Raw genomic sequence first — 27,315 nt, forward strand, 5'->3', positions numbered from 1 at the left:
GTGCAATAGCCCAAGCGCACATGCACAAGCACGAGCGCGCGTGACATAAGCGTGTGCGTGCACGACAGGCGTGTCCACGTGTGCGCAAGCGCGCGCGTGCCTGATGCCCGCGTGCAACGGCACAAGCGGGCGTGAACGCGCGTGTGCCGGCCTGTGCGTGGTACAAATGCGTTGCACACGCGTGTGAACACGTGCGCAAGCGTCCGTCAGCGTGGCAATCAGCCAAGCGTGCGTCCCCCTCGGCTCCACGGTGTCCCCAGTGCTGGGGACAAGGTGTGGGTGTGTGTGTGGGGGGGGTGGCCGGGAGCCCGTGTGTGTGTGGCGGAGGGTGTCACCCCCCCCACCCCGTGTCACCCCACCCCATGTCACCCCATGTCCTGCCTCTTTCCGCATCAGCCTTGCCTTGGGGACACGTGACAGCTGGGAGTGTCCCCAAGCTGTCCCTAGCTTTCCCCAGGCTGTCCTCAACTTGTCCCTCCGGAGCATCCCCAAATTGTCCCCAGCATCCCAGGGCCACCATGGGGACAGGGTGACAGGGGGGTCCCTGATGTCCCTGGCTGCAGTAATCCCTGGGGATGGGGACACACACACACCCCCCCCCCAGTGGCCCTGGGGACACTGGTGACCCTCAGGACATCCCCAGTCCCGGTGACACCCGTGGGGTCACCAATGTCCCCAAAAGTGGAGTGATGTGATGGCACCTCTGTGGTCCCCACGGGGAAAGTGCAGGGACACCACAGGGGGGCCACAGTGTTGGGGACATGGGGGGGGGGGGACGACACAGAGACACCCCCCCCCGGGGACACAAAGGGGGTGACACCATGGGGACACTGCGGTGGAGGGGACAAGGACCCTTTAGGACAGCGGTGGCACCGGGAGGGTGGGTGATGCCACGTGGCCATGTCCCGTCCGTTCCCCCCCCCCCCCGCCGTGTCCCCATGCCAGGGGGAGCCACCCCGGGGTGGTGACACCGACGGGTGACGTGGGCCCCGTTTCCTCCGGGGCCCATAAAGCGGGTGCAGGTCCCCAGGACGGCGGGTGACACACCGGGGGTGGCCCATGGGGGACGGCGTCTTCGCCCTGGCGGGGCCCTGGCCACCGTTACCCCCTCCCAGGGCACCCACGGGTGCTGCCACCCCCCCCGTCCCGGCGTGGCGACGACGGGTCCGGGGAGGGGGTTGGGGACGCTGGGTACTGGGGACACTGGTGGCCCTGGCACTGGTGGCGGTGGCGGTGCAGGGCTGGGTGCTGGCGGGGGTCCAGGGGGAGCTGCAGAGGGTGACGGCGCGGCTGCAGGTGAGAGGGGACGTGGGGACATGGGGGGACACACACACCCCCCCCCACGCATGTGGGGGGGCTTGGGGGACGTGGGAGTGGGGGGGGGGGGGACATGGGGCGTATGGGGACACAGGGACATGGGGGGATATAGGGACATGGGGGATGTTGGAGACATGGGGGATATTGGGGACGTACAGGGACGCAGGGGCATGCGGGGGACATGGGGGGTGTTGGGGACGTGGGGGGACATGTGGGGGACATGGGGGGACATGGGGGATGCTGGGGACGTGGGGACATGTGGGGGGATATAGGGGCATAGGGGGACATGGGGGATGTTGGGGACATGGGGGACATAGGGAATATGGGGGGACGTGGGGGTCACGGGCATATACAGGGACACAGGGACATGTGGGGGACATGGGGACACGAGGACACGGGGGGGACACGGTGATACAGGGAGACATGGGGACGATGGGGACACCTCGTCTGTGGGCAAGACATGGCTGGAGGGACACGCGTGTGCGTGTGGCAGTGGGTGGGGGCCGTGGCGGTGCACATGTGTGTGCGTGTCCCCGTGCGTCCCCTTGTGTGTCCCGGTGTCCCCTCTTCTGTCCCCGTGTATCCCGGTGTGAGCATCCCCGTGTCCCCTCGTGTCCCCATGTGTCCCCTGACCCATGTGGGTGTCCGCAGGCGAGTGGGGACCGGCTGCTGTCGGAGAAGGTGCAGCAAGGTGGGTCCCCAAAATTGGGTCCTGGGGTACACGGGTGCCACCACCCTGGGGATATGGGTGCCGTTGCCTTGGGGACATGGGTGCCACCATCCTGGGACCATGGGTGCCACCACCCCAGAGCCATAGGACCCCCCCCTCCCCACCCTGAGGACGTGGGTACCACCACCTTGGGGACATGGGTTGCCACCACCCTGAGGACATGGGTGGCAACCACCCTGGGGACATGGGTGCCACCACTCTGGGGACATGGGTGCCACCACTTTGGGGACACTGGACCTCATCTTGGGTTCCCTTTGCAGATCGCCCCCCAACTAAGAAGCCAGCAGCTCATCTGATAGGTAAGGGGGGGGCAGAGGGGGGGGGGGGGAGGACACCCGGGTCCCCAACCGGCGGGTGGGAGTGGGTGGCCCAGATGCCTGGGTCCCTCTGTGGGGGTGGAAAAATGTGGGGGGGGGGTGCTGGAAGTTTCCGATGGGGGGGGAGTTCCACTAGGGGGGTTGGGGACCCAGATGCCTGGGTGCCCCTATAGAAAGTGGGGGGGTGCTGGAAGGTTTGGGGGTGGGGGTCAGCACCCTGGGTGCTCCTATAGATAATGGGGGGTGCTGGAAGGTTTTTTTGGGGGTCAGCACCCTGGATGCCCCTATAGATAGGTGGGTGCTGGAAGGTTTTTTGGGGGGTCAGCACCCTGGATGCTCCTATAGATAGGTGGGTGCTGGAAGGTTTTTTGGGGGGTCAGCACCCTGGATGCCCCTATAGATAGGTGGGTGCTGGAAGGTTTGGGGGGGTCAGCACCCTGGATGCTCCTATAGATAGGTGGGTGCTGGAAGGTTTGGGGGGGTCAGCACCCTGGATGCCCCTATAGATAGGTGGGTGCTGGAAGGTTTGGGGGGGGTCAGCACCCTGGATGCCCCTATAGATAATGGGGGGTGCTGGAAGGTTTTTTGGGGGGTCAGCACCCTGGATGCTCCTATAGATAGGTGGGTGCTGGAAGGTTTGGGGGGGGGTCAGCACCCTGGATGCCCCTATAGATAGGTGGGTGCTGGAAGGTTTTTTGGGGGGTCAGCACCCTGGATGCCCCTATAGATAGGTGGGTGCTGGAAGGTTTGGGGGGGTCAGCACCCTGGATGCTCCTATAGATAGGTGGGTGCTGGAAGGTTTGGGGGGGTCAGCACCCTGGATGCCCCTATAGATAGGTGGGTGCTGGAAGGTTTTTTGGGGGGTCAGCACCCTGGATGCTCCTATAGATAGGCGGGTGCTGGAAGGTTTGGGGGTGCTCAGCCCCCCTGACCCCTCGTCTTCCTCCCCTCAGCCGGCGCCGACGTCTCATCCCAACCCAACGGGTCCCTTCGGTGGGAACCCGGCAAATCGTGGGCCTTCATCCGAGGTCTGGGCTACCGCGGCGGCTCCCTCGTTTGCCGCCAGCCCGGTCTCTACTTCGTCTACGCCAAGGTGCAGCTGGGTGCTCCTGGGTGCCCGGCGCGTGCCGCCACCCTCCACGGCATCCACAAACGAACGCCCCGTTATCCCGGTGTCCTCGATCTCCTGGTGAATAAGGTGGTTTATTGTCCCCAAGCCCACCAGGTCCCCTGGGCCCGGAACAGCTTTTTGGGGGGACTCGTGCGCCTCGAAACGGGGGATGAGGTTTTCACCCAGGTGCAGGCACCCGAGTTGGTGCGGGCAGTGGATGGCACCCGTTCTTATTTTGGGATGTTTATGGTGTAAATTTGGGGGGGGGAGGGGGGTATTGGCGGTCTGGTGGGACCTTGGTTGTCACCCCCGGCATTCCTGAGATGCCGGGGGTGGGGGGGGGGGAGGGGGGGGATTCTCCAGTGGCTCGTATAGGGTTGGGCATGGGGTGTCAGTGGGCTGATACCCCAAAACCTGACCCATCCGGATGCCTGGGTTGATTTTTGGAAGCCTGCTGGAATCCCATTTATCCCTCCTGAGATCCCTGAGGTCCAGGAAGAGGGGGGTGGGTGGGTGTGGATTCTCCAGTGGCTCATATAGGGTTGGGCACGGGGTGTCAGTGGGCTCATACCCCCCCCCCAGCCCCAACTCCAACCTGACCCATCTGGATGTCTGGGTTGATTTTTGGAAGCCTTCTGGAATCCCATTTATCCCTCCTGAGATCCCTGAGGTCCAGGAGGGGGGGAGGCAGAAACCATGCTGTGGATTCTCCAGTGGCTCCTATAGGATTGTGCATGGGATGCTGATGACCTGGACTCTCCAGACTTGGACCCTGACCCACCTGGACCACTGGGTCCCTCACTGGAATGCTGAGGAGACCCCTTTGACCGCCCCCCCCCCATCCCTGAGGCTCAGGACTGGAGCGCAGTGGGGATTCTCCAGTGGCTCGTATAGGGTTGCGCATGGGTTTGTTGATGACCCGGACCCTCCAGACCTGGACTCTGACCCACCCGGATGCCTGGGTCCTTCTCCAGACCCCCAAGACCCTTTTTGCTGCCCCCCCCCCCCCCCCCCCTCACCCCGCTGAAGTCCCTGAGGCTCTGGACTGGAAAACAGTGTGGATTCCCCAATGGCTGATATAAGGTTGTGCATTGGGGGGGGTACTGATACTGAGAACAATCCCCCCCCCCCGTTCCCCCAGACCTCTGGGACATCTTTTTACCTATTTATTTGTGGAGGGGTTTAACCCTGATATTCAGGGGGGGCCCCCCAAATCCCGATCCCATCCCCAGGATTGCCCCCCGACACGTGCCTGGGTCCCTCACCCAGCATCATCTCTGCTGTGTCCCAGTTTCACCCCAGGTGGGGCCAGGCAGGGGTTGGGGGACCCCCCCCCAAATTGGGGGACCCCCCCCCCTTGGGGAGTCCCCCACCCTGACACACCCCACACACCCCCCCTTTCTGAGCTAAAAATAAAAGTGAAGAGAAATTGTTGGGTGCCAGAATTTGATGAAGGGGTGGTGCAGGGGCAAATTGGGGGGAGGGGGGGGGGGCAAGGGCAAATTTTGGGGGGGTCTGGGGTATATTGGGAGGGGCCTGGGGAAAATTGTGGGGTTCTGGGGTAAATGTTGGGAAGGCAGGGGCAGATTGGGGCAGTGTAGGGCAAATTTGGGGGTGTCAGGACAAATCTGGGGGTGTAGGGGCAAAGTGGGGGGGCTGGGGCAAATTTGGGGGGGCTGGGGGATTTGGGGGTAAATGTTGGGGGTCAGGGCAAATCTGGGGGTGCAGGGGCAAATTGGGAGGGACTGGAGTATATTGGGGGGTCTGGGGCAGATTTTGGGGTGCAGGGGCAAATCTAGGGGTCTGGGAGGGGCGATGGGGGGGGAAATGAAGGTTAGGAGAAATTCGGGGGGGCTCAAGGGCAAATTTTGGGGGGTTCAGGGGCTATTTGGAGGGGGGGATTGGGCCAAACCAGCCCTTCCCAATTCCCAAGCGCCCTTTACTTTTTAGAGTGGAGATTCTCTGCTGGCTGCTATGAGGTTGTGCCCCCCCCCCCCCCCCTTTTCTCCCTGCTCTGGGGGGTGTGTGTGTGAATCCAGGATTTTGGGGGGGGGGGCAATTGAACCCCAAGATGCGTGTCGTCATCCTCCCCAACCCCCCAGGACCTGGGTCCCTTCCACCTCCTCGTGCAAGCGGTGCACGGTCCTCGTGCGAGTGTGACACGGGGAGGATTTCCTGCTGCTGGAGGCCACAGCGGTGGTGGTGGGGGGGAACTGGGACTGGGGGGGCCGTGGGGCCCCCCCTTGCAAAAACCAGACGCTTGGGGTTTGGTTTTTTGGGTTTTTTTTTGTTGTTTGTTGGTTTTTTTTGGTTTTTTTTTTCCTCTAAACAGCGGGACCGCGGCACCTAAGAAAGTGGGGCACGGGGCGGGGATTGCCCACGCGTGTGCTTACGCACACGTATGTAGACGGGCGTTTGCAGGTCTGCTTGCATTTGCACACGACTGGGCGTGCGCACACGTATGCGCATTTGCACGTGTACTTGCGTTTGCACGTGCACCGCGCACGTCTGTGCGTCGCACACGTATTTGCATACACGTGCGCGTGGCGCACGCATGTGCACGCGCACACGTATGTGCGCTCGCGAACGGTCTTGCTTTTGCGCATGCCTGGGCACGCGCGCACGCGTTTGCACGTGCACGGACACGCGCCCGCCCGTCTGCTCACGTATGTATGTTTGCGTGCGCACACGTATGTGCGTGGACACGTATGTGCGCGTGTATTTGCACAGATTTGCGGCCAGGCCAGCGACACCCCTGGGAGGAGGGTGGCTCTGGCGGGGGGGGGGGGGGGGTGTCCCACTTTTGGGGGCGCAATTAAGGCCATTTTGGGACACTGGGAATCATAAATAAATTTATTAAACAATAAATAAAGCGCCTCTGAGCGCCAGATAATAATTTAGGGGGGGGAGGGGTGCCCCCAGGCCGGCTGGGGGAGGGGGACCAGCAGGGACCCCCCCACGTCTCTGGGCACGGGGGTCTCCACGGTCCCCAGTGTCCCCAAAATGGGGGTCTGTGAAGTCCCTTGGTGTCCCCAAGTGTCCAGCATTGGGGTCCCCAAATGGCCAGCATGGGGGTGTCCAAGGTCCCTTGGTGTCCCCAGGTCTCCAGCGTGAGGCTCTGCGAAGTCCCTTGATGTCCCCAACCTCCAAGTGGGGGGGTCTCGGCACCCGAATCTCCAGGCGTGGAGGTCAGCAATGTCCCCAGATGTCCCCAAATCTCTGGTCACGGGGGTCTCGGCACCCGAATCTCCAGGCGTGGAGGTCAGCAATGTCCCCAGGTGTCCCCAAATCTCTGGTCACGGGGGTCTCGGCACCCGAATCTCCAGGCGTGGAGGTCAGCAATGTCCCCAGGTGTCCCCAAATCTCTGGTCACGGGGGTCTCGGCACCCGAATCTCCAGGCGTGGAGGTCAGCAATGTCCCCAGATGTCCCCAACCTCCAACCAGGAGGGTGACCGGCCTCGTACCCCACCGGTCGCCCCCTCACCACCCCACGCCTCACTCCCCGGCGATACGCAGCAGCCCCACAAAATTGCTTTCCCGTTTGTCCTGTGCCAGCTGCCACCCGTCCCCAGAGAGGTTCCCGGTCAGGTTCAGGTGGAGGACGTCCCCACGCTGGAGTTGCCCCACGGCTTGGGCCAAACCAGAACGTGCCGGATGGGATCCCGCGTTGTCGGGTAGCGCCAACGGCACGGCGAGCAATGGGGGCTCTGGAGCAGCACGCTGGAGCTGGAGGGTGACGGTGCCGGGGGGACAGGTAGATGCCGTGCAGGTGACGGCAAATTGGCCGTAGAAGAGGTAGAGGCCACCCGTTGTCACCCGCAGCTGCCCGTCCGTCATCTGTACGTCACCGCTGAGGAAGACGCCGTTGATGCCTTCCTCGTAGCGCCAACCGAGTCCTGATGGCACCACCAAGGAGCCTGGCGGGGAGAAGAAGGGAGAGGGGGGGTGGGTGATCCTGGTCGGTGATGGGTGCTCCTGATGGGAGATGGGTGCCCCGATGGGAGATTGGAGGTGCTTGATGGAATATGGGGTGGCCCTGATGGGACATGGGATGTCTCCGATGGGAAAGAGGTGTCCCCGATGGGAAATGGGTGCTGCTCCTTGGTAGTGGGTGCCCCTGGCGGGAGATGGGTGCTGCAGCCCTCCTCGATGCCCCCGAGGCACTGCAGCCCACCCAGGGGTACCTGGGATGGGACCGGGGGATGACAGGGACAGAAGGTGCTCTGTGAGACCCTGGGGACAGGGTCTCATCCCCTGTGACACCGCAGGGCCGGAGGATGCTCCGTGACACCCCGGGGACCACAGGGCCGGAGGATGCTCCGTGACACCTCGGGGACCACAGGGATGGAGGATGCTCCGTGACACCCTGGGGACCACAGGGCCGGAGGATGCTCCGTAACACCCCGGGGACCACAGGGCCGGAGGATGCTCCGTGGCACCTCGGGGACCACAGGGACGGAGGATGCTCCGTGACACCCTGGGGACCACAGGGACAGAGGATGCTCCGTGACACCTCGGGGACCACAGGGACGGAGGATGCTCCGTGACACCTCGGGGACCACAGGGATGGAGGATGCTCCGTGACACCCCGGGGACCACAGGGCCGGAGGATGCTCCGTGACACCCCGGGGACCACAGGGACGGAGGATGCTCTGTGACACCTCGGGGACCACAGGGCCGGAGGATGCTCCGTGACACCCCGGGGACCACAGGGACGGAGGATGCTCCGTGACACCCTGGGTACCACAAGGACACAGGATGCTCCGTGACACCCCGGGGACACTCCATGACGCCCTGGGCACCGCGGCCGCCCTGTGACACCCCCAGATGCTCCAGGCCAGGGATGACGTTTCCTCTCCGAGGGCGGAAGGAGGAACCCGCGCAACGTTTTCGAGATGACTGGGCGAGCCGCCTATGGAAGGACTAACCCCCCCCCGCTTCTCTCTCTCGTGTCCCGCTTTCCCTGGAGCCCCTCACCGTGGCCTCAGGCCTGGGGGGGACTTACCAGCACTCAGCAGCATGTGGGCGGCCGTGGCAGCCTGCGAGGAAGAGGAAAGAGAGTGTCAGCGGGACGGGAAGGAGTCGAGCATCCTCATCCCCATGAGCCGTTGTGTCCCCCCCCGCCCCGGTGAAGGGGAAGTTGGGTGTCGCATCGGGATTTGGGGACTTTCCAGCACCCCGTCGGGTATTTTGGGGGGTCCCCAGGGGAGGGGGCGACCCCTGGATTTGGGGGTGGGGGAGGATTTGGTGCCTTTGGGGATGGGAAACTGAGGCACGGGGGGGTGGGGGGGTGATGGAGGCCTGATGCATCTTCCTTACTCTACCCGCCCCCCCCCCCCAGCCAGGTGGATGGACACCCCGTGGGTCCCTGGGGACAGACGGACACCAGCAGGATGTGCAACCCGGATGGACGCCCGGACACGCGGAGGAACGGACACCCAGAAGGATGGGGGGAGTGGGGGGGAAGCCGGGATGGACAGACACCCGGGTGGATGGACATCCAGAGGGATGGACGGATACCTGGACAGACACCCAGATGGACAGACGGACACTCAGACAGATGGACACGCAGAGGGACACTCGGACAGAGGGATGGACCCCTGGGCAGGCAGATGGACGCCCAGGTGGATGGACACCAGTGGAGACACCAGGACAGAGTGACACCCGGACAGTGGGATGGACACCCGGGCAGACAGACAGGTACACAGACATGTGGATGGACGGACAGCCGGACGGATGGACACCTGGGCACCTGGAAAGACAGACATGTGGACAGACGCCTGGACTGATGGACACGCAGACAGACAGACAGACAGACAGACCGACCCCTGGGCAAGAGGAACACCCAGATGGATGGACACCTGGATGGACATCTGGACAGCCACCTAGATGCACGTCCTGACAGACAGACAGACAAACAACTGGATGCCCAGGTAGGCACCGGGATGGGTGGATAGACGGACACCCGGACTGATAACTGGACACCCAGACAGATGGATGGACAGATGGACACCTGGACGGACACCTGGACAGACAGATGACCGGACACTTGGATGGATGGACACCGAGACAGATGGACACCCAGAGTGATGGACAGACAGACTGATGGACACCAGGATGGACAGATAGACGGACACCAGGACAGACAGACACTGGGCCAGATGGACACCTGGACAAGATGGACACCTGGACAAGATGGACACCTGGACCACCGGACAGAGGGATGGATGGAGACCAGGACAGACAGTTGGACAACCAGAGAGATGGACATGTGGACAGATGGACAGGGAGGCGCCAGGACAACTGGACAGACGGACACCGGGATAGACAGACACTCGGACAACCAGAGAGATGGACACGTGGACAGATGGACAGGGAGGCGCCAGGACAACTGGACAGACGGACACCGGGATAGACAGACACTCGGACAACCAGAGAGATGGACACGTGGACAGATGGACAGGCAGGCGCCAGGACAACTGGACAGACGGACACCGGGATAGACAGACACTCGGACGACCAGAGAGATGGACAACCAGAGAGATGGACAGACGGACACCAGAACTTCACCTGGACAGACGGAGACTTGGACAACTGGACAGACAGACAACCAGACAGACGGACACCCAGACACCTGGACAGAGAGAAACCTGGACAACCAGACAGACGGACACCTGGACAGAACGACACTTGGACAACCAGACAGTTGGACACCCGGACGGACGGACCCCCCGGACAACCGGACAGACAGACCCCCGGACAACCGGACAAACGGCCACCCGCACACTTGGGACAACCGGACAGACGCCCGGCCACCGGACAGACAGACAGACACCCGGTCAACCGGACGCCTGGCCGACCGGATACCCGGACGGACGGACGGACGGACGGACCCCCAGCCCCCCTTCCCGGTGCCCACCTGCGGCGGGGTCCCCCCGGGGCTCACCCCCAGGACGAGGGTGACCGTCGCGGCGACGGCGGCTCCGAGAGCGGCGGCTCCGACAGCGGCGAGAACCGGGAGGAGAAGGCGACGGCACCGGCACCGGCACCGGCACCGGCACCGGCACCGGCACCGACACGGGCAGGGAGGCAGCGGGGGGGTCTCGGGGTCGCCGAGCGGTGGCATCGTGGCGGGGACCGACCGGCGGAGCCGCCTTATAGAGGGACGGGGAGGGACCGGGGCGGGGGGGGGGGACGGGGACCGGGACACCGGGGGGAGGGACCGGGGCGGGGGGGGGACACACAGACCGAGCAATTTTGGTTTTTTTTTTTTTTTTTTTTTTGGGGGGGGGGGGGGGGGTTGGGTGCCCGGCGGTGACGTCACGGCGGAGGGGAAGTGCCCCCCCCCCCCCCGCCTACCCCTCCCCACGGGGATTTCGCCTCCCCCGGTCGTGACGGAGCCACGGAGTTTCCTGCCATGGAGCCGGGCCGGAATTTTTGCCCCCCGCCCCGGGTGGGGACCGGGACCGGGACCGGGAAGGTGTTTTGGAGGGTGAAGCAGGTTCCCGGAGGGAATGTGGGGTTGTGCCCACGCGTGTTTCTGCAGGCGGTTGTGAGCAGCCGTGTGGAGTAAAGCCTGAGATACCCCCCCCATGGGGGACACCCACTCCCCCATGAAGACCCATGGGAGACCACCCCCTTTGTTAGCCCCCCCCCCCCCCAATGAGAGACCCCCACGGGAAACCCCGTGGGAGACCCCCCCATGTGGAATCTCCCAAGTGGGACACCCCCCCCCCCAAGAGAGACCCCCGTGGGAGACCCCCCAAGTGAGACCTGCAAGCAAGCCCCCCCCCCCCCCATGGGACACCCCCCAAGTGAGACCCCCAAATGAGCCCTTCATGTTAACCCCCCCCTAAAACGGGACCCACCCATGGGAGACCCCCCCCCCCCAAGTGCAACCTGCAAGCGAGAACCCCACATGCGAAAATCCCCAAGTGAGACCCCACGGGAGACCCCCCCCATGGGAAACACCCCCCTCATGGGAGACCCCCCCCCCCCCATGGGAGACCCCTCAAGTGAGACCCCCCCAAATGAGACCCCCCCCATATTAAACTTCCCCCAAGAAATGGGACCCCCATGGGAGACCCCCACCCCCCATGGGAGACCCCTAAGTGAGCCCCCCCATGTTACCCCCCCTCCCACGCGAGACCTCTACCTAAAAGCCCCCCCTAGGGGTTCCCCCATGGGAGACTCCCCTGCCAGGCCCCGCCTTCCGCCCCGCCCCTTCCTCTAGCCCCGCCCCTCGCTAGCCCCGCCCGGTCCCCCCCATGGACGAGAGTGGCCCCGCCCCTCCCCGCGACCCGCCAATCAGCGCTGCGGGGAGGTGGCGAGGGCGGCGCGCGCGGACGAGTGACGCCAGCGCGCCCGCGGAGGGGGGGGCGGGGCCGGAAGGTCGCGTCACGTGACTCAGGCGCCGGGGAACGCTGGGAGGCGGCGGGCTTACACCCTCCTCCGAAGGTATGGGGGCGTGGTCAAGGGTGGGGATCGGGGCGGGGCTTAGGAATTGTGGGCGGGGTCGACAGGTGTGGGCGGGGTTGTGAGGCGCCGCGCTTCCGGGAAGGGCAGGTGGCTGCGGGGGGGGGGGGGGGAGGGGGTGATCCCAGACCCGGGGGGGGTTATTGGGGGGGGGCTGGGACAGGGGGTCCCCTTGGTGGGGGGGGGGGGTCCCTTGGTGGAGGGGAGTATCCCGAGGCCCTGGGGGGGTAATAAAGTGGGGTGGGGGGTGTCTCGGGGGGGGGGGGGGGGGCACAGTAATGGGGGGACTGGTGTGAGCAAGGGGTTTGGGGGGGTCCCTGGGGTGTCACAGGTCTGGGACACACACACACACACACACACTAGGGACAGGGTGGCTGTAGGGGTGGGACAGGGCAGGGTGGACGTGGACGGGTGGGGGAGTGACAGCAAGGGTGGGGTGGTCATGGGGGGGGGGAACGACAGCGAGGATGGGGTGGCCATGGGGGGGGGACACAAGCGGGATGGGGTTGTCACAGTGTTGGGGTGACCGTAAGAAGAAGGGGGACACCAAGAATGGGGGACGCACGCAACATAGTTGGGACAAGGGTGGCCACAGGGATGGAGGGACAATTGGGTGGCCTTGGGGACAGAGGGAACCACCAAAACGGGCTAAAAAGCCCCAGGATTGAGCTTGTCCCCTTTGTCACAGGGACCCGTCGTCACCTCGCCGTCACCGTCACCCAGCAGGTACCGCCATCCGAACCCCAAAACCGCCCCCCAAAATGGGATTATTTTGCCCAATTTGAGCCTTTTTTTGCCCCATTTCGCTCTTGCGTTTGCCGCTGGTGAGCTGCAACACCCATGTGCCTTTTTTTAAGCCCCAAAAGGGGGAAATTGGGGTTTAAGGAGAAAATCTGGCGTCTGAATCTGCTCTGGGTGTGGGAAGTGGCTAAACCCGTGTGTATTTTGGGGGAAATTAGGCTGGGTTTGGTATCATCCGCCTCTTCCCTTTGGGTCATTACGCCCGTGCCAAGAATTGCGGCAGACTGACGCCAGGGCGCTGCCGCCACCCCCACCTTCGTTAGGGGGTAATTATGCAAACGAGCTGGGTTTGGACTAGCGCCTGGGTTGAGCTGGAGAAGTGGTACTGGGTTTAATTAAACGGTTCAATTAAACTGGATCCAATTCACTGGGTTCAATTGAACTGGGTTCAGTTCATCAGATTTAGTTAAACCGGGCTTGATTAAACGCGGTTCAGTGAATCAGGTTCGATTAAACCAGGTTCATTTAAACTGGGTTCAGGTCACTGGGTTCAGTTAAACTGGGCTTACTGCGTTCAATTAAACTGCGTTCAGTCAAACCGGGTTCAATTAAACTTGGTTTCGTTAAACTGGGTTCAGCTGAGCAAATTCAGTTCATTAGGTTCAATTAAACTGGGTTCAGTTCACCAGGTTTGATTAAACTGCGCTCGGTGAAACCAGGTTCAATTCACTGGGCTCAATTAAACTGGGCTCAGTTAAACTGGGTTCAATTAAACCAGGTTCAATTAATTCCGTTCAATTAAACTAGGTTCAGTTAATCTGGGTTCAGTTCACCAGGGTCTGGGGACGGTGGCACCGTGCCGTGGTGGTTTTGGCACGTCCCCAGTCGGTGCAACCCCATCTCGTGGGTTTGGTTTTTTGTTTTTTTGCCTTCATCCTGGCAACATTTTCCAGCTCCCGGCACACCGGCATCCCCATGGATCTCCTTGCCGGCATCGGCTACGCCTGCGCCGGGCTCCTGGCGGTGCTGGCGGCGGTGCTGTTGGGGATGGCATATCGCTTGGGGCTCCTCTACCAGCTCTGGCATAAGGTAGGATGAAACGGGTGAGAACACCGCCGTTTTGCCAAAACCTGCCTATTTTTGAAGCGATCCCAGCCGGCGGCTCGGCAAAGGGATGGCGACACCGCGTACATCCTCCCGGCAATCTCCTCGCCGTGCAGGTAGACCCCCGAAGCCCCCGGCACGGTGGTGAGTTGGTGGCGGAGGTGCTGAAGGCACACGGCGTCCGTTTCCTCTTCGCTTTGGCTGGTGGCCACATCTCACCCATCTTGGTGGCCAGCGAGAAGGTGGGCATCCGTGTGGTGGACACCCGGCATGAGGCCACCGCCGTCTTCGCCGCCGATGCTGTCTCCAGGCTCTCTGGTGCGGATATGGACGGGGATCCCATGGCCAGCACCTTCTCCTTCTCCAACAGATGGAGGATTTTGGGGTGTCCCACCTTGGTGGGGTTCTGGTTGAGCGGAGAAGGGTTCAAAGACTTTGTGGGTGTCCAGGGTCCTTCCGTGGTGGGTTTTGTCCCCATTTATCTCTCCCGCCGGAGCTAATTTGGCAGCTCCAGTGAGGACACGATGAGGAGAAGGTGACCCCACGGCCAGCACCTTCTCCTTCTCCAACAGATGGAGGATTTTGGGGTGTCCCACCTTGGTGGGGTTCTGGTTGAGCGGAGAAGGGTTCAAAGACTTTGTGGGTGTCCAGGGTCCTTCCGTGGGTTTTGTCCCCATTCCTCTCCCCCGGAGCTAATTCAGCCGCTTGCGTGCCAACGAGATGAGCAACCAAACATGCCTGGAATCCCCAGCCAAAAATCGGGGTGCAGAGGGACCCACTTCCACTCCCCCCACCCCTATTTCCCCACAGGTCGCATAGGTGTCGCTGCCGTCACCGCCGGTCCCGGCGTCACCAACGCGGTGACGGCCATCAAGAACGCCCAGATGGCCGAGTCACCGTTGCTGCTCATCGGGGGAGCAGCCGCCTCGCTGCAGAAGGTGGGGGGGACAAAAGAAATTCCCTCTCGGACCCATTTTGGGGGGGTGTTCCCCCGTTTTTGGGGGTTCAAGGCTCATTTTTCTCGCAGGGTCGGGGAGCGCTGCAGGACATCGACCAGCTCTCGCTCTTCAAGACGCTCTGCAAGGCGTGCATCTCGGTGCGCGCCGTCCGAGACATCGTCCCCACCCTCCGCAAAGCCATCGCCACCGCGCAGTCGGGGACCCCCGGTAAAAAATTGGAGGGGGGTCCCCCCAAAAACACCCCCAGAACGCTTGGGCAATGGGTTTCTTTCCCCGCCACGGGTCACCCCGGGGTGGTTTACTGTGGTGTTTTGGGGTGGTGGTGTTTTGGGGTGCCGCTGTTTGAATTGGGAGGGGGGCTTTAGCCCCCAAAAGCGGTTTTGGGGTGACATTGGGGGCACCGTCTGCACCCCAATTTTTTAGGACCCGTCTTCGTGGAGCTCCCCATTGACGTGCTCTACCCCTTCCACGTGGTCGAGAAGGAGATCGGTGGCACCAAGAACGCCCGGGGGCTGCAGGGAAAAGTGGTCCAGTGGTGAGTTGCGCCCCCCACCCAGCACCCTAGGGTGTTGCTGGCACCCCAAGGGGTCCCAGCACCCCAATATGCACCCCCCGGTAGGTACCTCCAAAACTACATCCGCAACCTCTTCGCGGGTGCCTGGGAGCCCCGGGACGTGTCCCCGTTGCCCGTGCAGGTGCCGCTGGCCACTGAGGATGAGGTGGGTTTTGGGGGGGATTGGGATGGGTTTGGGGGCTGGTTTGGGGTAAGGCAGAGCTGGGGTTTGGAGTGAAAACAGCTGGTTTTGGGGTTCAGCTGAGCCGGTTTGGGGGCTAAACTGGGCTGATTTTAGGGCTTAGTTGAGCCAGTTTTGGGGGATCAGCTGAGCTGATTTTGGGGCTTAGCTGAGCTTTTTTTTGGGGCTGACGAGCCAGTTTTGGGGCTCAGCAGAGCTGATTTTGGGATTTAGCTGAGCCGGTTTCAGGGCCCAGCTGAACTGGTTTTGGGGCTCAGCTAAGCCAGTTTTGGGGTTTGATAGGGCTGGATTTTGGGGCCAACCTTGCCAGGTTTTGGTGCCCAACTGAGCCAGTTTTGGTGCTTACTGAGCTGGTTTTTTGGTGCCCAAATAGGGCTGGTTTTGGGGCTGACCGAGCTGGTTTTTGGCACCCGACCGAAGCGTTTTTTTGGGGCTAATCGAGGTGGTTTTGGGTCGCACGCAGGTGCAGCGATGTGCGGAGCTGGTGAGCCGGGCCACGAAGCCGCTGGTGCTGGTGGGCAGCCAGGCCATGCTGCCGCCCACGCCGGCCGAGGAGCTGCGGTGAGATGTTTTGGGGACAGATGAACTGGTTTGGGGATGGATGAACTGGTCTGGGGATGGTGGAGCCAATTTGGGGGCTGCTGAGCTGGTTTGGGGATGGACAGACTGGTTTGGGGACAGTTGAGCTGGGTTTGGGGGCTGGTGAAATGATGTGGGGACAGCTGAACCAGTTTGGGGGATGGATGAGCCGGTTTGGGGGATGGGTGAACTGGTTTGGGGACAGTTGAGCCAGGTTTGGGAATGGTTCAGCCAATTTGGGGTCTGGTGAGATGATTTGGGGACAGAGGGCTGAGCAGGTTTGGGGACGGTTCAGCCAATTTGGGGTCTGGTGAGCCCGTGTGGGGACAGATGAGTGGGTTTGGGGTCAGATGAGCTGCTTTAGGGATCAATCGGCCAGTGTGGGCACACATGAGCCAGATTTGGGTCTGACTGAACGAGTTCCTGGGCTCAACTGAGCCAAGTTTTGGGGCCAAACCAAGCTGGTCTTGGGCCAAACTGAGCCAGTTTTGGGGCTCTGACTGAGGTGGTTTTGGGGCCAAACTGAGCCAGTTTTGGGGCTCTGACTGAGGTGGTTTTGGGGCCAAACTGAGCCAGTTTTGGGGCTCTGACTGAGGTGGTTTTGGGGCCAAACCGAGCCAGTTTGGGGCCCCAACTGAGCTGGTTTTTGTGCCAAACCCAGCCAGGTTGGGGCCCTGACCAAGCTGGGTTTAGGGCCAAATGGAGCCAGTTTGGAGCCCTGACTGAGTTGGTTTTGGGGCCAAACCAAGGCAGTATGGGTCTCCAACTAAGCTAGTTTGGGACCCTAACCAAGCTGGTTCTGGGGCCAAACCGAGCCATTTTGGAGCCCGACCGACCCGGTTTTGGTGCGTGCTGATGCCCACCTACCTGCAGCGCGGCGCTGGAGGCCCTGGGCATCCCCTGCTACCTTGGGGGAGCGGCACGGGGGCTTCTCCCCCCTGGCAGCCCCCTCCTCCTGCGCCAGAACCGCCGCGACGCTCTCCGCGATGCCGACCTGGTGCTGCTGGCAGGTACTGGGATGGGACACACGCGACACCCGCTGCGTCCCCGTCCCCATCCTGACACCCTGTGTGTGTCCCCAAGGCGCCGTCTGTGATTTTCGCCTCTCCTACGGGCGCCTTTTCAGTCGCCGCGCCGTCATCGTGGCCGTTAACCGGGACCGGGCGCAGCTCCTCCGTAATTCCGACGTCTTCTGGAAACCCCGGCTCGCCGTGCGAGGTGAGACCCTTAACCCCAGCCCTGGCTCCCCAACCCCTGCCTGAAATGGGTGGCGTGGGGTGCGATGAGTTGGGCGTTCTCGGCAGGAGACGCAGCCTCCTTCGTGGTGCGGTTGACGCGGAGCCTGCGGGGCTACGCCTGCCCCGGTGACTGGCTGGAGGGGCTGCGTGAAGCCGATCGGAAAAAGGAGCAGGCTAACCGGTGAGCGCACACGGGACGGGGATGGGGATGGGGACAGGGATGGGGACAGGGGTAGGGACAGGCACAGGCATGGGGACAGTGGTAGGCATGGGGACGAGCACAGGAACAGGGACAGGCACAGATGGAGACAGGGATGGGGACAGGCAGGAGGATGGGAACGGGGACAGGGAGAGGCTCAGGGACTGGGATGGGGACAGGTATAGGGATGAGCATGGGGACAAGCATAGGGACACAGGGATGGGCACAAGAACAGGGATAGTGTTGGATAGGGATGAGCATGGGGACAGGGACGGGCACAAGAATAAGGCTGGTGACAGGGCTGGGGACAGGGAGGGGTATGGATTGGTGGCCTGTTTGGGTGGGGGTTCCCAGCCCCTTTCTGGGGGCTCCCCATTTCCAGTTTTGGGGGATCTCAACCCATTTCCAACTTGGGGGGTGGGCATTCCCAGTCCTTGGGGGATCCCAACCCATTTCCAACTGGGATGGGGGATCCCCCATCCCCATTCTTTGGAGGATCCCACCCACCTCTTCCTTGCCCGGGGGTGTGTGTGTGTGTGGGGTGTCTCCCCCCAACAGGGAGAAGGCAGCGACCCCCACCCCGCAACACCTGAACCCCCTGGACCTGCTGCACCGCCTGGATGCGCTGCTGCCCCCCGAGAGCCTCCTCGTAGCCGACGGGGGTGACTTTGTGGGTACCGCCGCCTACATCGTCCGTCCCCGACGTCCCCTCGCCTGGCTGGACCCCGGTAAGAACCACACACACCCCCCCTCCCCCAGCCCCAGGCACGCTGTCACCGTAGCGGGGACGCACACGGGTGACACCGCCGGCTGTCATCTCCGCAGGAGCTTTTGGCACGTTGGGAGTCGGCGGAGGGTTCGCACTCGGCGCCAAGCTCTGCCGTCCCGACGCGGAGGTACGGGGCTGCGGTGGCCCATGGCGAGGGCGATTACCGTGCCACCTACTATGTGGCCTCATGGTGTTTGTCCCCTCCCCGGCACCAGGTTTGGGTCCTCTACGGTGACGGCTCGCTGGGCTACAGCTTGATGGAGTTTGACACCTTTGTGCGGCACAAGGTCAGATGGTGCCAAAAATGGGGTGAGGTTGTGGGGAAATAAGGTCTTGTCACCGTCCTGGGGTGTCACCGGGGCGTGGTGGCCCTGTGCTTTGTGCCCTACAGACGCCTGTCATCGCGCTGGTGGGCAATGATGCGTGCTGGAGCCAGATTTCCAGAGAGCAAGTGGCTTTGCTGGGAAGCAACGTGGCGTGTGGCCTCGAGTACCTGGGTGAGTACTGTCCCCCCCCTGCTTAGTCCCCAGATTTGGGGTTGACCCCATGTCAGCTTAGGGTAGACTGAGCCAGGCCTGGTGTCAGCACGTCACCCTGGGGAGGATCAAGCCATGCCTGGTAGCATCGTGTCATCCTGGGGTGGATGGAGCCATGCCTGGTGGCATCATGTCACCTTGGATGGAGCCATGCCCGGTGGCACCGTGTCACCCTGGGGTAGATTGAGCTGTGCTGGGGGTCACCACATCACTCTGGGGAGGACCAGGCCATGCCTGGTGGCATCACGTAGCTTTGGGGACCGTCACCTCCAGGGACAATTGGACTGTGCCTGGTGGACCTGTGTCACCCTTGGGAAGATCTGGCCATGCCGGGTGCCACCGTGTCACCCCAGATCTGGCCATGCCTAGTGGCACCATGTCACCCTGGGTCAAGCCATGCCCAGTGACCCTGTATCACCCCAATTATCAAGCCAGTCCCATGGAGGTGACAAGGCCACCACCGCTGTCCCCTCCCTACAGACTACCACGCAGTGGCCGAAGCTCTGGGTGGCAAAGGCTTCGTGGTGGGTCGCCAGGACCGTGAGCAGCTGGATGCCGTCCTCCGTGCTGCGCAGGACGCGTGTCGCCAAGGCTACCCCGTCCTCATCAACGCCCTCATCGGCAAGACCAACTTCCGTGACGGTTCCATCTCCGTCTAGGGACAGCGTCCCCAAAACGTCCTGGCCGTGTCCCCAGCGGGGCAGGAGGGATCAAGGAAAGGGGGGGGGTTTGGGTGACACCGGTGCTGCACACCCAACCCAGGGGACAGCTGCATGTCCCGTCCCCCCCCAGCAATAAAGCAGCACCATCTGCCCCCACCCACCCTCCTGTGCCATCAATTTGGGTGTTGACACCCTAGGGACACCCCAAGTGACACTTTGAGGACTGTCACCCCCCCCCCCCCCCCCCAGCCCCCCTGTCGAGACGGCATCACACCAACACACGCAGAAGGCCTGGCAGCGAGTGCAGCTTGTGTCATTTATTGCTGGTGAGGGTGACAAGGCAGTGGCAGGGCAAAGGGGGGGGGTCAGGCCACCCCGGGAGGGGACAGGGGACAGTTTTGTCACCCTTGCCCCCCCCCCAGGCCTGCCTGCACCCCTTGCCCGGGTGCTTTAACACTGGTGGCTCAGCCCGGCCGGGCCGGTGGTTTCACATTCAGCTGGTTCCTTTAAGGCTAATACTGAGTGAGGCTGGTTTTGGGGAGGGGGGATGTGTGTATTTTGGGGACCCCCCCTCCCCGTTGTAACACTGGCAGTGGGTTTATTTTGGGCATAAAAAGGGTTTTTTTTGTTTGGTTTTTTTTTTTTGTTGCAGGCTGCGGTGACGGCGTCTGCCATCCATCCATGCGTACACACGCACACAAAGCTCGAGTAATAAATAAAGCTCAGCGCTTCCGTACCGGCAGCCCCCACCTTGGGGTGGGGGGGGGCTAGAAAATGGGGGGGGGAGGGGGTCCCCACTGCCACCCAGGCTGGGCATGGGTGGCAGGAGGGAGCCCCATTGCCCTCCTTGGGGTGCACACGCAGCAGGGAAGAGGGTTTGGGGGAGCATGGAGGGGGGGGCATTCCCCCCCCCCCCCCGGCCCCAGCCTGAGTGATGGAGGTCATAGACCCTTGTCAATATTTCCTAATACTGGTTTTGGTTTTTTTTTGGGGGGGGGCAGCCTGAGGGGGCCACCAGGGAAGGGAGAAGGGGGTGAACAGGCACTTGAGGGTAAAATTTGGCCATATAAAATATAAAAAAAGCCGAGCAAGAGGCAGCGAGCCCCACATCCCCCCACCCCCCCCCCCCCAAAAAAAGCAGTGGGGGCGGAATTGGAGCTGGAGCTGTTTGGGGGGGCCCTCACCTCACCGAAGGTGGCATCAGCCTCGCCGTTGGGGTCCCTCCTACTCGGCACTGTGCAAATCGAAGGCAACTAGAGGCAAGTGCTGCTTTTTTTGGTCGCTCTTGCACCGGCGGCGGCATCGGCACCGGTGTCGGTATCTGCATTGGTACCAGTTTCGGCATCAGTACTGGTATCGGCATCGGTGTCTGCATCAGCACCGGTGTCGGCATCATCACCGGTGTCGGCATTGGCGCCGGTCTCACAGGCAGACGTTGATCTGCTTGGCAAGCTCCCGCTCGAGGTCGAGGATGAGCGCATCAAAGTCCTTGAGGTTGAGGCGGGGGCCAAAGGGCGCCTCGGGCTCCTCACCCAGGGCGAAATCAGCCACGAAGAGGGTCCGCCGGTGCGGGGTCCGCCGTGCCGGCACCCCAGTCTCGCCATCCCCGGCTGCCACCTCGTCGTAGTCGGCGTCGCTGGCCGTGCCGGGTACCAGTAGGAATTGGTGGTCGCAGATGCTCCAGTCGCCGGCGTAGCGGTTGCTGGGGGGGCTCTCCGGTCCTCGGGGACGATGACGGGCCACCACCGTGCTCTCCAGCAGGTCCAGTCGCAGTGGTGGCCCCCGTTGCTGCTGCGGGCAACTGGGCTGTGCTCCCTCCCGAAATTGGGGGGCTGAGGCCAAGTGGGGGGCTGCAGAGAGAGCGGTAAAGGTGGGGGGCTGTCACCAGGAGGTTTGTTGGTGTTGGGGGGGGCCACAGAACTTTTGCTGGGAATGGGGGGGGGCAGACCAGCAAGAAGCTGGGAGACCCCAGGAGAGGTGTTGGATGGGGGGGGGGGGGGCATTGACCAGCTGCTGGGAATGGGGAGGGGGGGCCCACAGCAGCAATGTGGGGGTCACAGACCACTGGAGCAGCTGCTGGGGATGGTGACACATGGTGGGGGGTTCACAGACACCTTCCAGAGCCAGGAGGCCCCCCCAAGAGCAATGATATGGGGGTCACAGACCCCTGGAGCAGCTGCCACCAATGGTGGCCCAAGTAGTTGCTGTGCAAAAAGCCCCCCAAAAATGGGCAAGGGTTGCAGGTGTCCCCCCTACCCTGCTTACCTGGCCAGGCCTGCAGCAGGTAATGCAACACCTCGATGTGCCTCTTGAAGTCAACGGCGCTGGCGATGTCCTCACTGTGGGCATAGCTGCGGTTGCTGGTGCCGGTACCGGTGCTGGAGCGCCGGGGCTCCTGGTTCTGGGTGAGCAGGACAGGCCCGAAGCAGACGGCGATGTTCTGCGAGTTCATACGGTTGAAATCGTGGAAGGAGGCCACCAGGCTGAGGTGGTCCAGGAGCCGTGTCAGCGTGGCCTGGGAGACAAGGTGGCATCAACAGGGATGTCCTCTGATGCCACCCCGTTGTCCCACAACCTCCCGAAACAGAGCAGAGAGGAATCGCCCCGGGGGACTTGGCTGCGGATGGTCCCTGGGGCCAAGTCACACAGTGAATGCAGAGGTGGAAATAAATGCTTAAATATCAGAGGGATGTGGAGACCTGTCCCCCCCCGCCTTGAAAAATTCTTGGGGGGGTCCTGAGTAGGGAGGTGACACAGGGATGTGCCCCATGTCACAGGTCAAGAAAAAAGGACCGTCTGCAGTGGCGAGTTAGGATGGGGGGAGACCACGGGGCTGAGCAGCAACGGGATCCCTCCCTGTAATCCCTCACCACAACTGGGCACCCCCTTTTTTGGTGCTGGGCACCCATCTTTTTGGCACTGGGCACTCACCTTCTCAACGTCGGGCAGGCAGTCGAGCAGGGTGACAGCGTCCCGCTCTCCTGGGAGGGTTCGGGGGGGTCGCTTGGCCATGGCCTCCAGCACAACATGGTAGAGTGTGGGGGTGATGAGCGGTGTGGGCAGCTCCCGCAGGTAATCCTTGAGGATCCCTGCAGGTGACAGGACGCAGGGGGGGACGGGACATCAAGCGTGGTCCTGTGGGGTGCACGGGAACCTGCAGGGGCACCCCCACCCCAGGACGAGCACCCACCCGTGATGACGTTGATGTCGGGGTAGAGCTGCTCTGAGAGCGTCACGGCTGCGCTGTCCCTCTCAAAGGCGTCACGAAGCTCTTTCTTGACAGCGGCCGAGCCGCAGAGCCGGTACAATCCCACCACCTGCAAATGGGGACACCGCCACCGTGGTTTTGGGGGGGTTCATCCAACACAGCCCCCTACAGCCATCAACCATAAGTCCCCGCTCACCTTCAGCCCTCGTTTCTCTATCTCAGCCACGCATTTCTGGATGAGCAGAGGCACTTTGGTGGCCGTCTTCTCCCTCTCCACCAGCTGGCCCAGCTCCACGCCGAAAACACGGGGTTCCCGATCACCGGGACTGTCCCACTGCTCCACCAAGGTGAATTTGGAGTAGAGGATACCACGAGGTTGCAGCCGCACTGCCAGCTGCTGGGCCCGGCAACCTGTGGAGCCGAGCGGTACCGTCAACAGGGCGCCGAGTCACCAAAATCCAAACCGACCCCACCACCTGGCCGTACCTCTGAAGATGTGGGGCAGGACCACAGTGCCGTGGCAGCAGAGACGGTTGCGGCAGGAGGTGGGATCCCAGGAGAAGACGATCACCTTGAGGTGCCGGGCACCCTCCAGCTCCAGGTTGAAGGTGTGGTTGAGGCCAAGGAACGCCGTCTTGCAGGGCAGCAAAGCCGTGCGAGCCCGGTTGGCCGCATCCACCTGCAAGACGCAGAAAACCTCCCGGGCTTCGGCCCGTGGTGGCTTCAGGTCCCGCACACCGTGGAGGTGGACGCTCACCAGCCCCGAGATGTGTTGCCCGCACCGTGGTGGCATCTCCCCGCAGCTGTAGGGGCGGAAAGCGCCCACATCCAGCCCATTTTCCCCATCCTCCGGTTCAGCACGCACCCCGGCTTTAGCCGGCAGCTCCGGGGAGTCGCCGTCACTCAAGTAGCCGCCTTTGCCAGCCACTTTGGCTCGCGGCAGCCCCGGCCGGGAAGCCACGCTGCTGTCTAGGTGGTAGCGGCTGATGACGTTGCTGGATTCCTTGCGGCTTTCGGAGGGCGAGGTGCCACCCTCTTGGCCCCGGGGACGGGGGCTGCGTAGGCTCAGCTTCCTCCGTAGCTCCGGCAGCTTCTTCATCTTCATGGAGAGACGACGTACGGTACCTGGGGACTTCACCTTGTTGAGGGAACGGCCCTTCTTGGGGCTGGCAGGGGGCGAGGGGGTGCACAGCCCTGTCCCCGAGCTCACACATGGGATCGGCATCTTCACTGTGGGGGGGGAAAAAGCGGTGAGTGGGTCCTGGGGCGGTGCACTGGGAAGCCTGGGTGGGACAGGGCTGCCCCTGGAAACCGCTGTGGGGTGGAGGGAGGGTCCCAAGGGATGGGGTGGTGGGGGGGGATAACGACACACACTGTCCTGGGGGATAGGGAAGGGATGGGGACTGCAGGGTCTGGGGGACACTTCCCTGGGGGGGGGGGGTCAGGGACTGTGGGGTCCAGAGGATGGTCACCTGGGGGATGGGGAAGGGATGGGGACTGTAGGGTCCAGGAGACATCCTGGGGGACAGGGATGGTGAGGTCCCTTCTGGGAAGGGACAGGAACCACTGGCCTGGGGATAAGGAAGGGATGGGGACCAAGGGATCGGGATGATGTTGTCCTAGGGGACAGGGACCATGGGGTCTGGGGACCGTGGGGTACAGGGGACACCAGGGACAGGGACTATCAGGTTTAGGGACCACAGGGTCCAGGAAACCTCATGGGGGACAGAGAAAGGACAAAGACCACAGGGTACTGCAGACGGAGATAGGACTGTGTCCAGGGGACACTCTCCTGGAGGGGTGACAGGAGGACAAGGGCTTTGGGGGACCAGGGGCCACCACTGTCCCACCTCTCCCTGACCTGTAGTCACGTGCCGCCCCTCACCACAAGCCTGGGTCCTGCCGGCTCCCGGCTCCTCTCCTCGGCCAGCCGTGGACAGTGCTGGGGCCGTGCGAGGTCCGGAGCTCTCTGCCGTCCCCAAACCACTGCGGGGGGGGTCTTCCCTACCCATCTTCGGCGGTGACTCCCCACCACGGCCCCTCTCGATGTCACGACTCCCTCCGCTCCATGTCTTCCAGGAGCTCCCAGGCTGGGGGTCCTCATCTTCGGGGATGGGATTGTACCAAATCTCGCCCTCGCTGCCGGTAGCGCCGGCATCCACCTCAGCTCCACCGCCCGGCTCATCCAGGCCTGGTCCCTTCACCGATGACAGCACCCAGTGCCGGCTGCTCCGCTCCAAGCTCTGCAGGTAGGCACCGTGCCCAGGGCTCCTACTGAGACCACCCAGCTCCCCGGAGCCGTTCACCGCCTCGGCTTCCTCCGCCGGCTCCACGTCTTCCTCGCTGGGCTGCTCGATGCTGGGCCGGGGACTGCTAGCAGCAGGGTCTGGCTTGCTGGCGTCTGCCGGATCTGGGGCGGCTTTGGGAGGCAGTAGCTGCCTCTCATCACGGCCGCCGCAGGAAAACCGGGCCCAGTTTTGCTTGCGGGATGCTACCAGCACCGGCTCCACCGATGCCGCCTCGGGGTCCACTGGAGAATCAGGGCTTGGCGGAGGATGCTCTGCGGGAGGAAGGAAAAGAGCTGGGCTGAGTACGGGGGTTCCCAAAACACCAACGGGGAGCCCACCGGGACACGAGGACCTCTCTCTCTTGTCCGTCCCCCCCCGAGCATTCCACCAGGCCACCCACCATCCTCACCCTGAATCCGTTGCCGTCCCGAATGGGACCCCCCCCTTCCCCATGCCGGCTCTGCCGGGGCGGCGGGCAGGCGCAGGCAGCTGCGCGTAGCCCCTTGCCAAGCGGGATTTCCGGTTGTTTACTGCTGGCCGGACCCGTGGCCGTGCTCCCACCGCCCTGGTGTGGGCAAGGGGAGCCCTGGCAAGGAAATGGGGGGGGGGGGGGCACAGCTGAACCCCTCTGCACCCCAATAGGGACAGGGCTGCACCCCAGTAGGGATGGGGGTGGCTCTGCCCATGTCCCTTGGCTCTGTGCCGCAAGGCAGGGTCCTGTCCCCCCCTGCCTCACACACACACACGGGGGGGGTCACCCCAATAGTGCACCCCCATTCCCTGCACACACCCCCGCAGTTCATTTGTGGCCCCCCCACGTTGTCTGCATCCCTCCAACTCGTGCATCCCAATCTCCCCTCGCACCCCTTTACCCTGTGCAGCCCAAACTCCCCTGCCTTGTGCACCCCAATCCCCCTGCACCCACAGCCCCCCCACCGTGGCACCCCATGGACCCCCACAATCCCCAGGATCCCCCCCCCAGCCCCATGACACCATGGCTCGGTGTGGGGCTCCCCCAGAGATGTGGGGTGGGGGCAGGAGGGACCTGGGGGGGGGAACCCCAACCGCTGTAGGGTACTGAGGGAGCTGGGGTGATGGGTGCCCCTTCCTTGGGGGGCAGAAGGGAAAATGGGGACATGGGGGGGGGGGGCTTGCTGGGGGAACAGGACCCCAGAGTAATGGGAGACCCTTTCTGGGGGGGATGGGAGATATCCCTTTTGGGGGGGGTGGCAGAAGGGACCCCAGGGTGATGGGGGTCCCTTCCATGGGGGGCAGGAGAGACCCTGGGTGATGGGGGACCCTTCCTTGAGGGGTCCCTTCGGGGGGGGGGGGCAAAAGGGACCCCAGGGTGATGGGGGCTCTCTTCTTTAGGGCATATAACCCCGAAGCGATGGGGTATCTTCCTTAGGGGGGATCCCTTCCTTTTTTTGGGGGGGGCGGGTGGGCACGAGTGACCCCAGGGTGATGGGACAGGCCTCTTCTTTAGGGTACAGGACCCCAGAGTGATGGAGGACCCTTCCTTGGAGGGGGACGGACGGACGCAGGGGAGACCCCAGGGTGATGAGGGGGTCCCTTCCTTGGGGGGGGGGGGGGGTGGTCCCTTCCTCTGGGGGGTCCCTTCCTTGGGGGGGAGTCCCTTCCTTGGGGGGGGTCCCTTCCTTGGGGGGGGGGGGGTCCCTTCCTTGAGGTGGGGGGTGTCGAAGGGACCCTGGGGTAATGTTTGGGGGGGGGTGGGGGGGGTTGTTGTCCGTACCTCTGTCCTTGGCGTCCGCCTTCTTGCCCCGCGGGCGGTCGCGGCCCCTCAGGCGGGAGAAGGTCCGCCGCAGCAACGGCTCCGCCATCTCCCGCCCCGCTCCCCCCTCACCGGGGTCTCCTCACACCCCTGGGCAACCCCCGACCCCTCCACCTCCTCGGCCTCGTCCAGGTCCCCTTTCAGTCCCTCTCGGTCCCCTCAACCCAACCCCGGTCCCCCCTCAGGCCCTTCGTCGTCGTCGTCGTCGCCGTCCCCCGCCTTCTCCCCTCCTCACAGCGGCGGGGCCTGAAGCGGCGGCGGCGCCGCCATCCCGCGGCGCGAATTCCTGGGATGCCGCCGGCAGCGCTGCCGGGAGCTGTAGTCCGGAACCACCGGGACCACCCCCCGCTACAGAGACAGCCCCCCCAAGCTTGAACCGGGAACAACCCCTCCGAACCGACAGGGACCCCCCCAGGAGCGGGGACAGCCCCCCCAGAAGGAGAGAGAACCCCCCCCCCCCCCCTCAGATCCCGGCCCACAGCCAAAGGGTGAGGGGATGTGGGGAGGTTTGGGGGGGATTTGGGGGGTCGAGGG

The 27,315-nt window shown here is 63.2% G+C and overlaps 4 protein-coding genes and 1 long non-coding RNA gene across 7 annotated transcripts; 3 read left to right on the top strand and 2 right to left on the bottom strand.

Annotated features, from left to right (window-relative positions):
- The first annotated feature begins 994 nt into the window (after positions 1–994).
- On the top strand, positions 995–3,821 carry TNFSF14 (TNF superfamily member 14). Its single transcript, XM_049811186.1, has 4 exons — positions 995–1,296; positions 1,969–2,008; positions 2,308–2,346; positions 3,318–3,821. Exons 1-4 carry the CDS (start codon positions 1,060–1,062, stop codon positions 3,728–3,730), a joined length of 729 nt encoding a protein of 242 aa, XP_049667143.1. The 5' UTR covers positions 995–1,059; the 3' UTR covers positions 3,731–3,821.
- Positions 2,633–3,268, top strand: LOC126043174 (uncharacterized). Of its 2 annotated transcripts, none has more exons than XR_007507351.1 (3): positions 2,633–2,888; positions 2,945–2,985; positions 3,041–3,268. It is a non-coding gene; the product is annotated as an uncharacterized LOC126043174 (long non-coding RNA). The 2 variants fall into 2 exon arrangements; XR_007507352.1 differs by having other exon boundaries at positions 3,096–3,268.
- Positions 3,822–6,508: 2,687 nt separating the features above from the next.
- Positions 6,509–10,602, bottom strand: LOC126042854 (uncharacterized). The gene is made up of 3 exons (XM_049810588.1): positions 10,396–10,602; positions 8,482–8,515; positions 6,509–7,393 (listed from the first exon to the last, which is right to left on the bottom strand). The coding sequence occupies exons 1-3, from the start codon at positions 10,600–10,602 to the stop codon at positions 6,972–6,974; spliced, it is 663 nt and encodes a 220-aa protein (XP_049666545.1). The 3' UTR covers positions 6,509–6,971.
- A 1,227-nt stretch (positions 10,603–11,829) lies between these two features.
- Positions 11,830–19,888, top strand: ILVBL (ilvB acetolactate synthase like). Of its 2 annotated transcripts, none has more exons than XM_049809485.1 (17): positions 11,830–11,933; positions 12,640–12,677; positions 13,646–13,781; positions 13,913–14,114; positions 14,607–14,734; positions 14,824–14,962; positions 15,179–15,290; positions 15,375–15,474; positions 15,974–16,071; positions 16,963–17,099; positions 17,173–17,307; positions 17,394–17,508; positions 18,085–18,254; positions 18,352–18,422; positions 18,511–18,582; positions 18,687–18,792; positions 19,312–19,888. In XM_049809485.1, the coding sequence occupies exons 3-17, from the start codon at positions 13,668–13,670 to the stop codon at positions 19,488–19,490; spliced, it is 1,878 nt and encodes a 625-aa protein (XP_049665442.1). In that variant the 5' UTR covers positions 11,830–11,933; positions 12,640–12,677; positions 13,646–13,667; the 3' UTR covers positions 19,491–19,888. The 2 variants fall into 2 exon arrangements, with proteins under 2 accessions (XP_049665442.1, XP_049665443.1); XM_049809486.1 differs by lacking the exon at positions 11,830–11,933 and adding an exon at positions 12,012–12,041.
- A 902-nt stretch (positions 19,889–20,790) lies between these two features.
- Positions 20,791–27,231, bottom strand: SYDE1 (synapse defective Rho GTPase homolog 1). Its single transcript, XM_049809484.1, has 8 exons — positions 26,743–27,231; positions 24,587–25,261; positions 23,188–23,931; positions 22,898–23,112; positions 22,684–22,810; positions 22,425–22,582; positions 21,759–22,008; positions 20,791–21,343 (listed from the first exon to the last, which is right to left on the bottom strand). The coding sequence occupies exons 1-8, from the start codon at positions 26,828–26,830 to the stop codon at positions 20,916–20,918; spliced, it is 2,685 nt and encodes an 894-aa protein (XP_049665441.1). The 5' UTR covers positions 26,831–27,231; the 3' UTR covers positions 20,791–20,915.
- Between the last annotated feature and the right edge of the window lie 84 nt (positions 27,232–27,315).

The sequence above is a fragment of the Accipiter gentilis genome, chromosome 9, assembly GCF_929443795.1.
Source record: "Accipiter gentilis chromosome 9, bAccGen1.1, whole genome shotgun sequence".
Taxonomy (NCBI): domain Eukaryota; kingdom Metazoa; phylum Chordata; class Aves; order Accipitriformes; family Accipitridae; genus Astur; species Astur gentilis.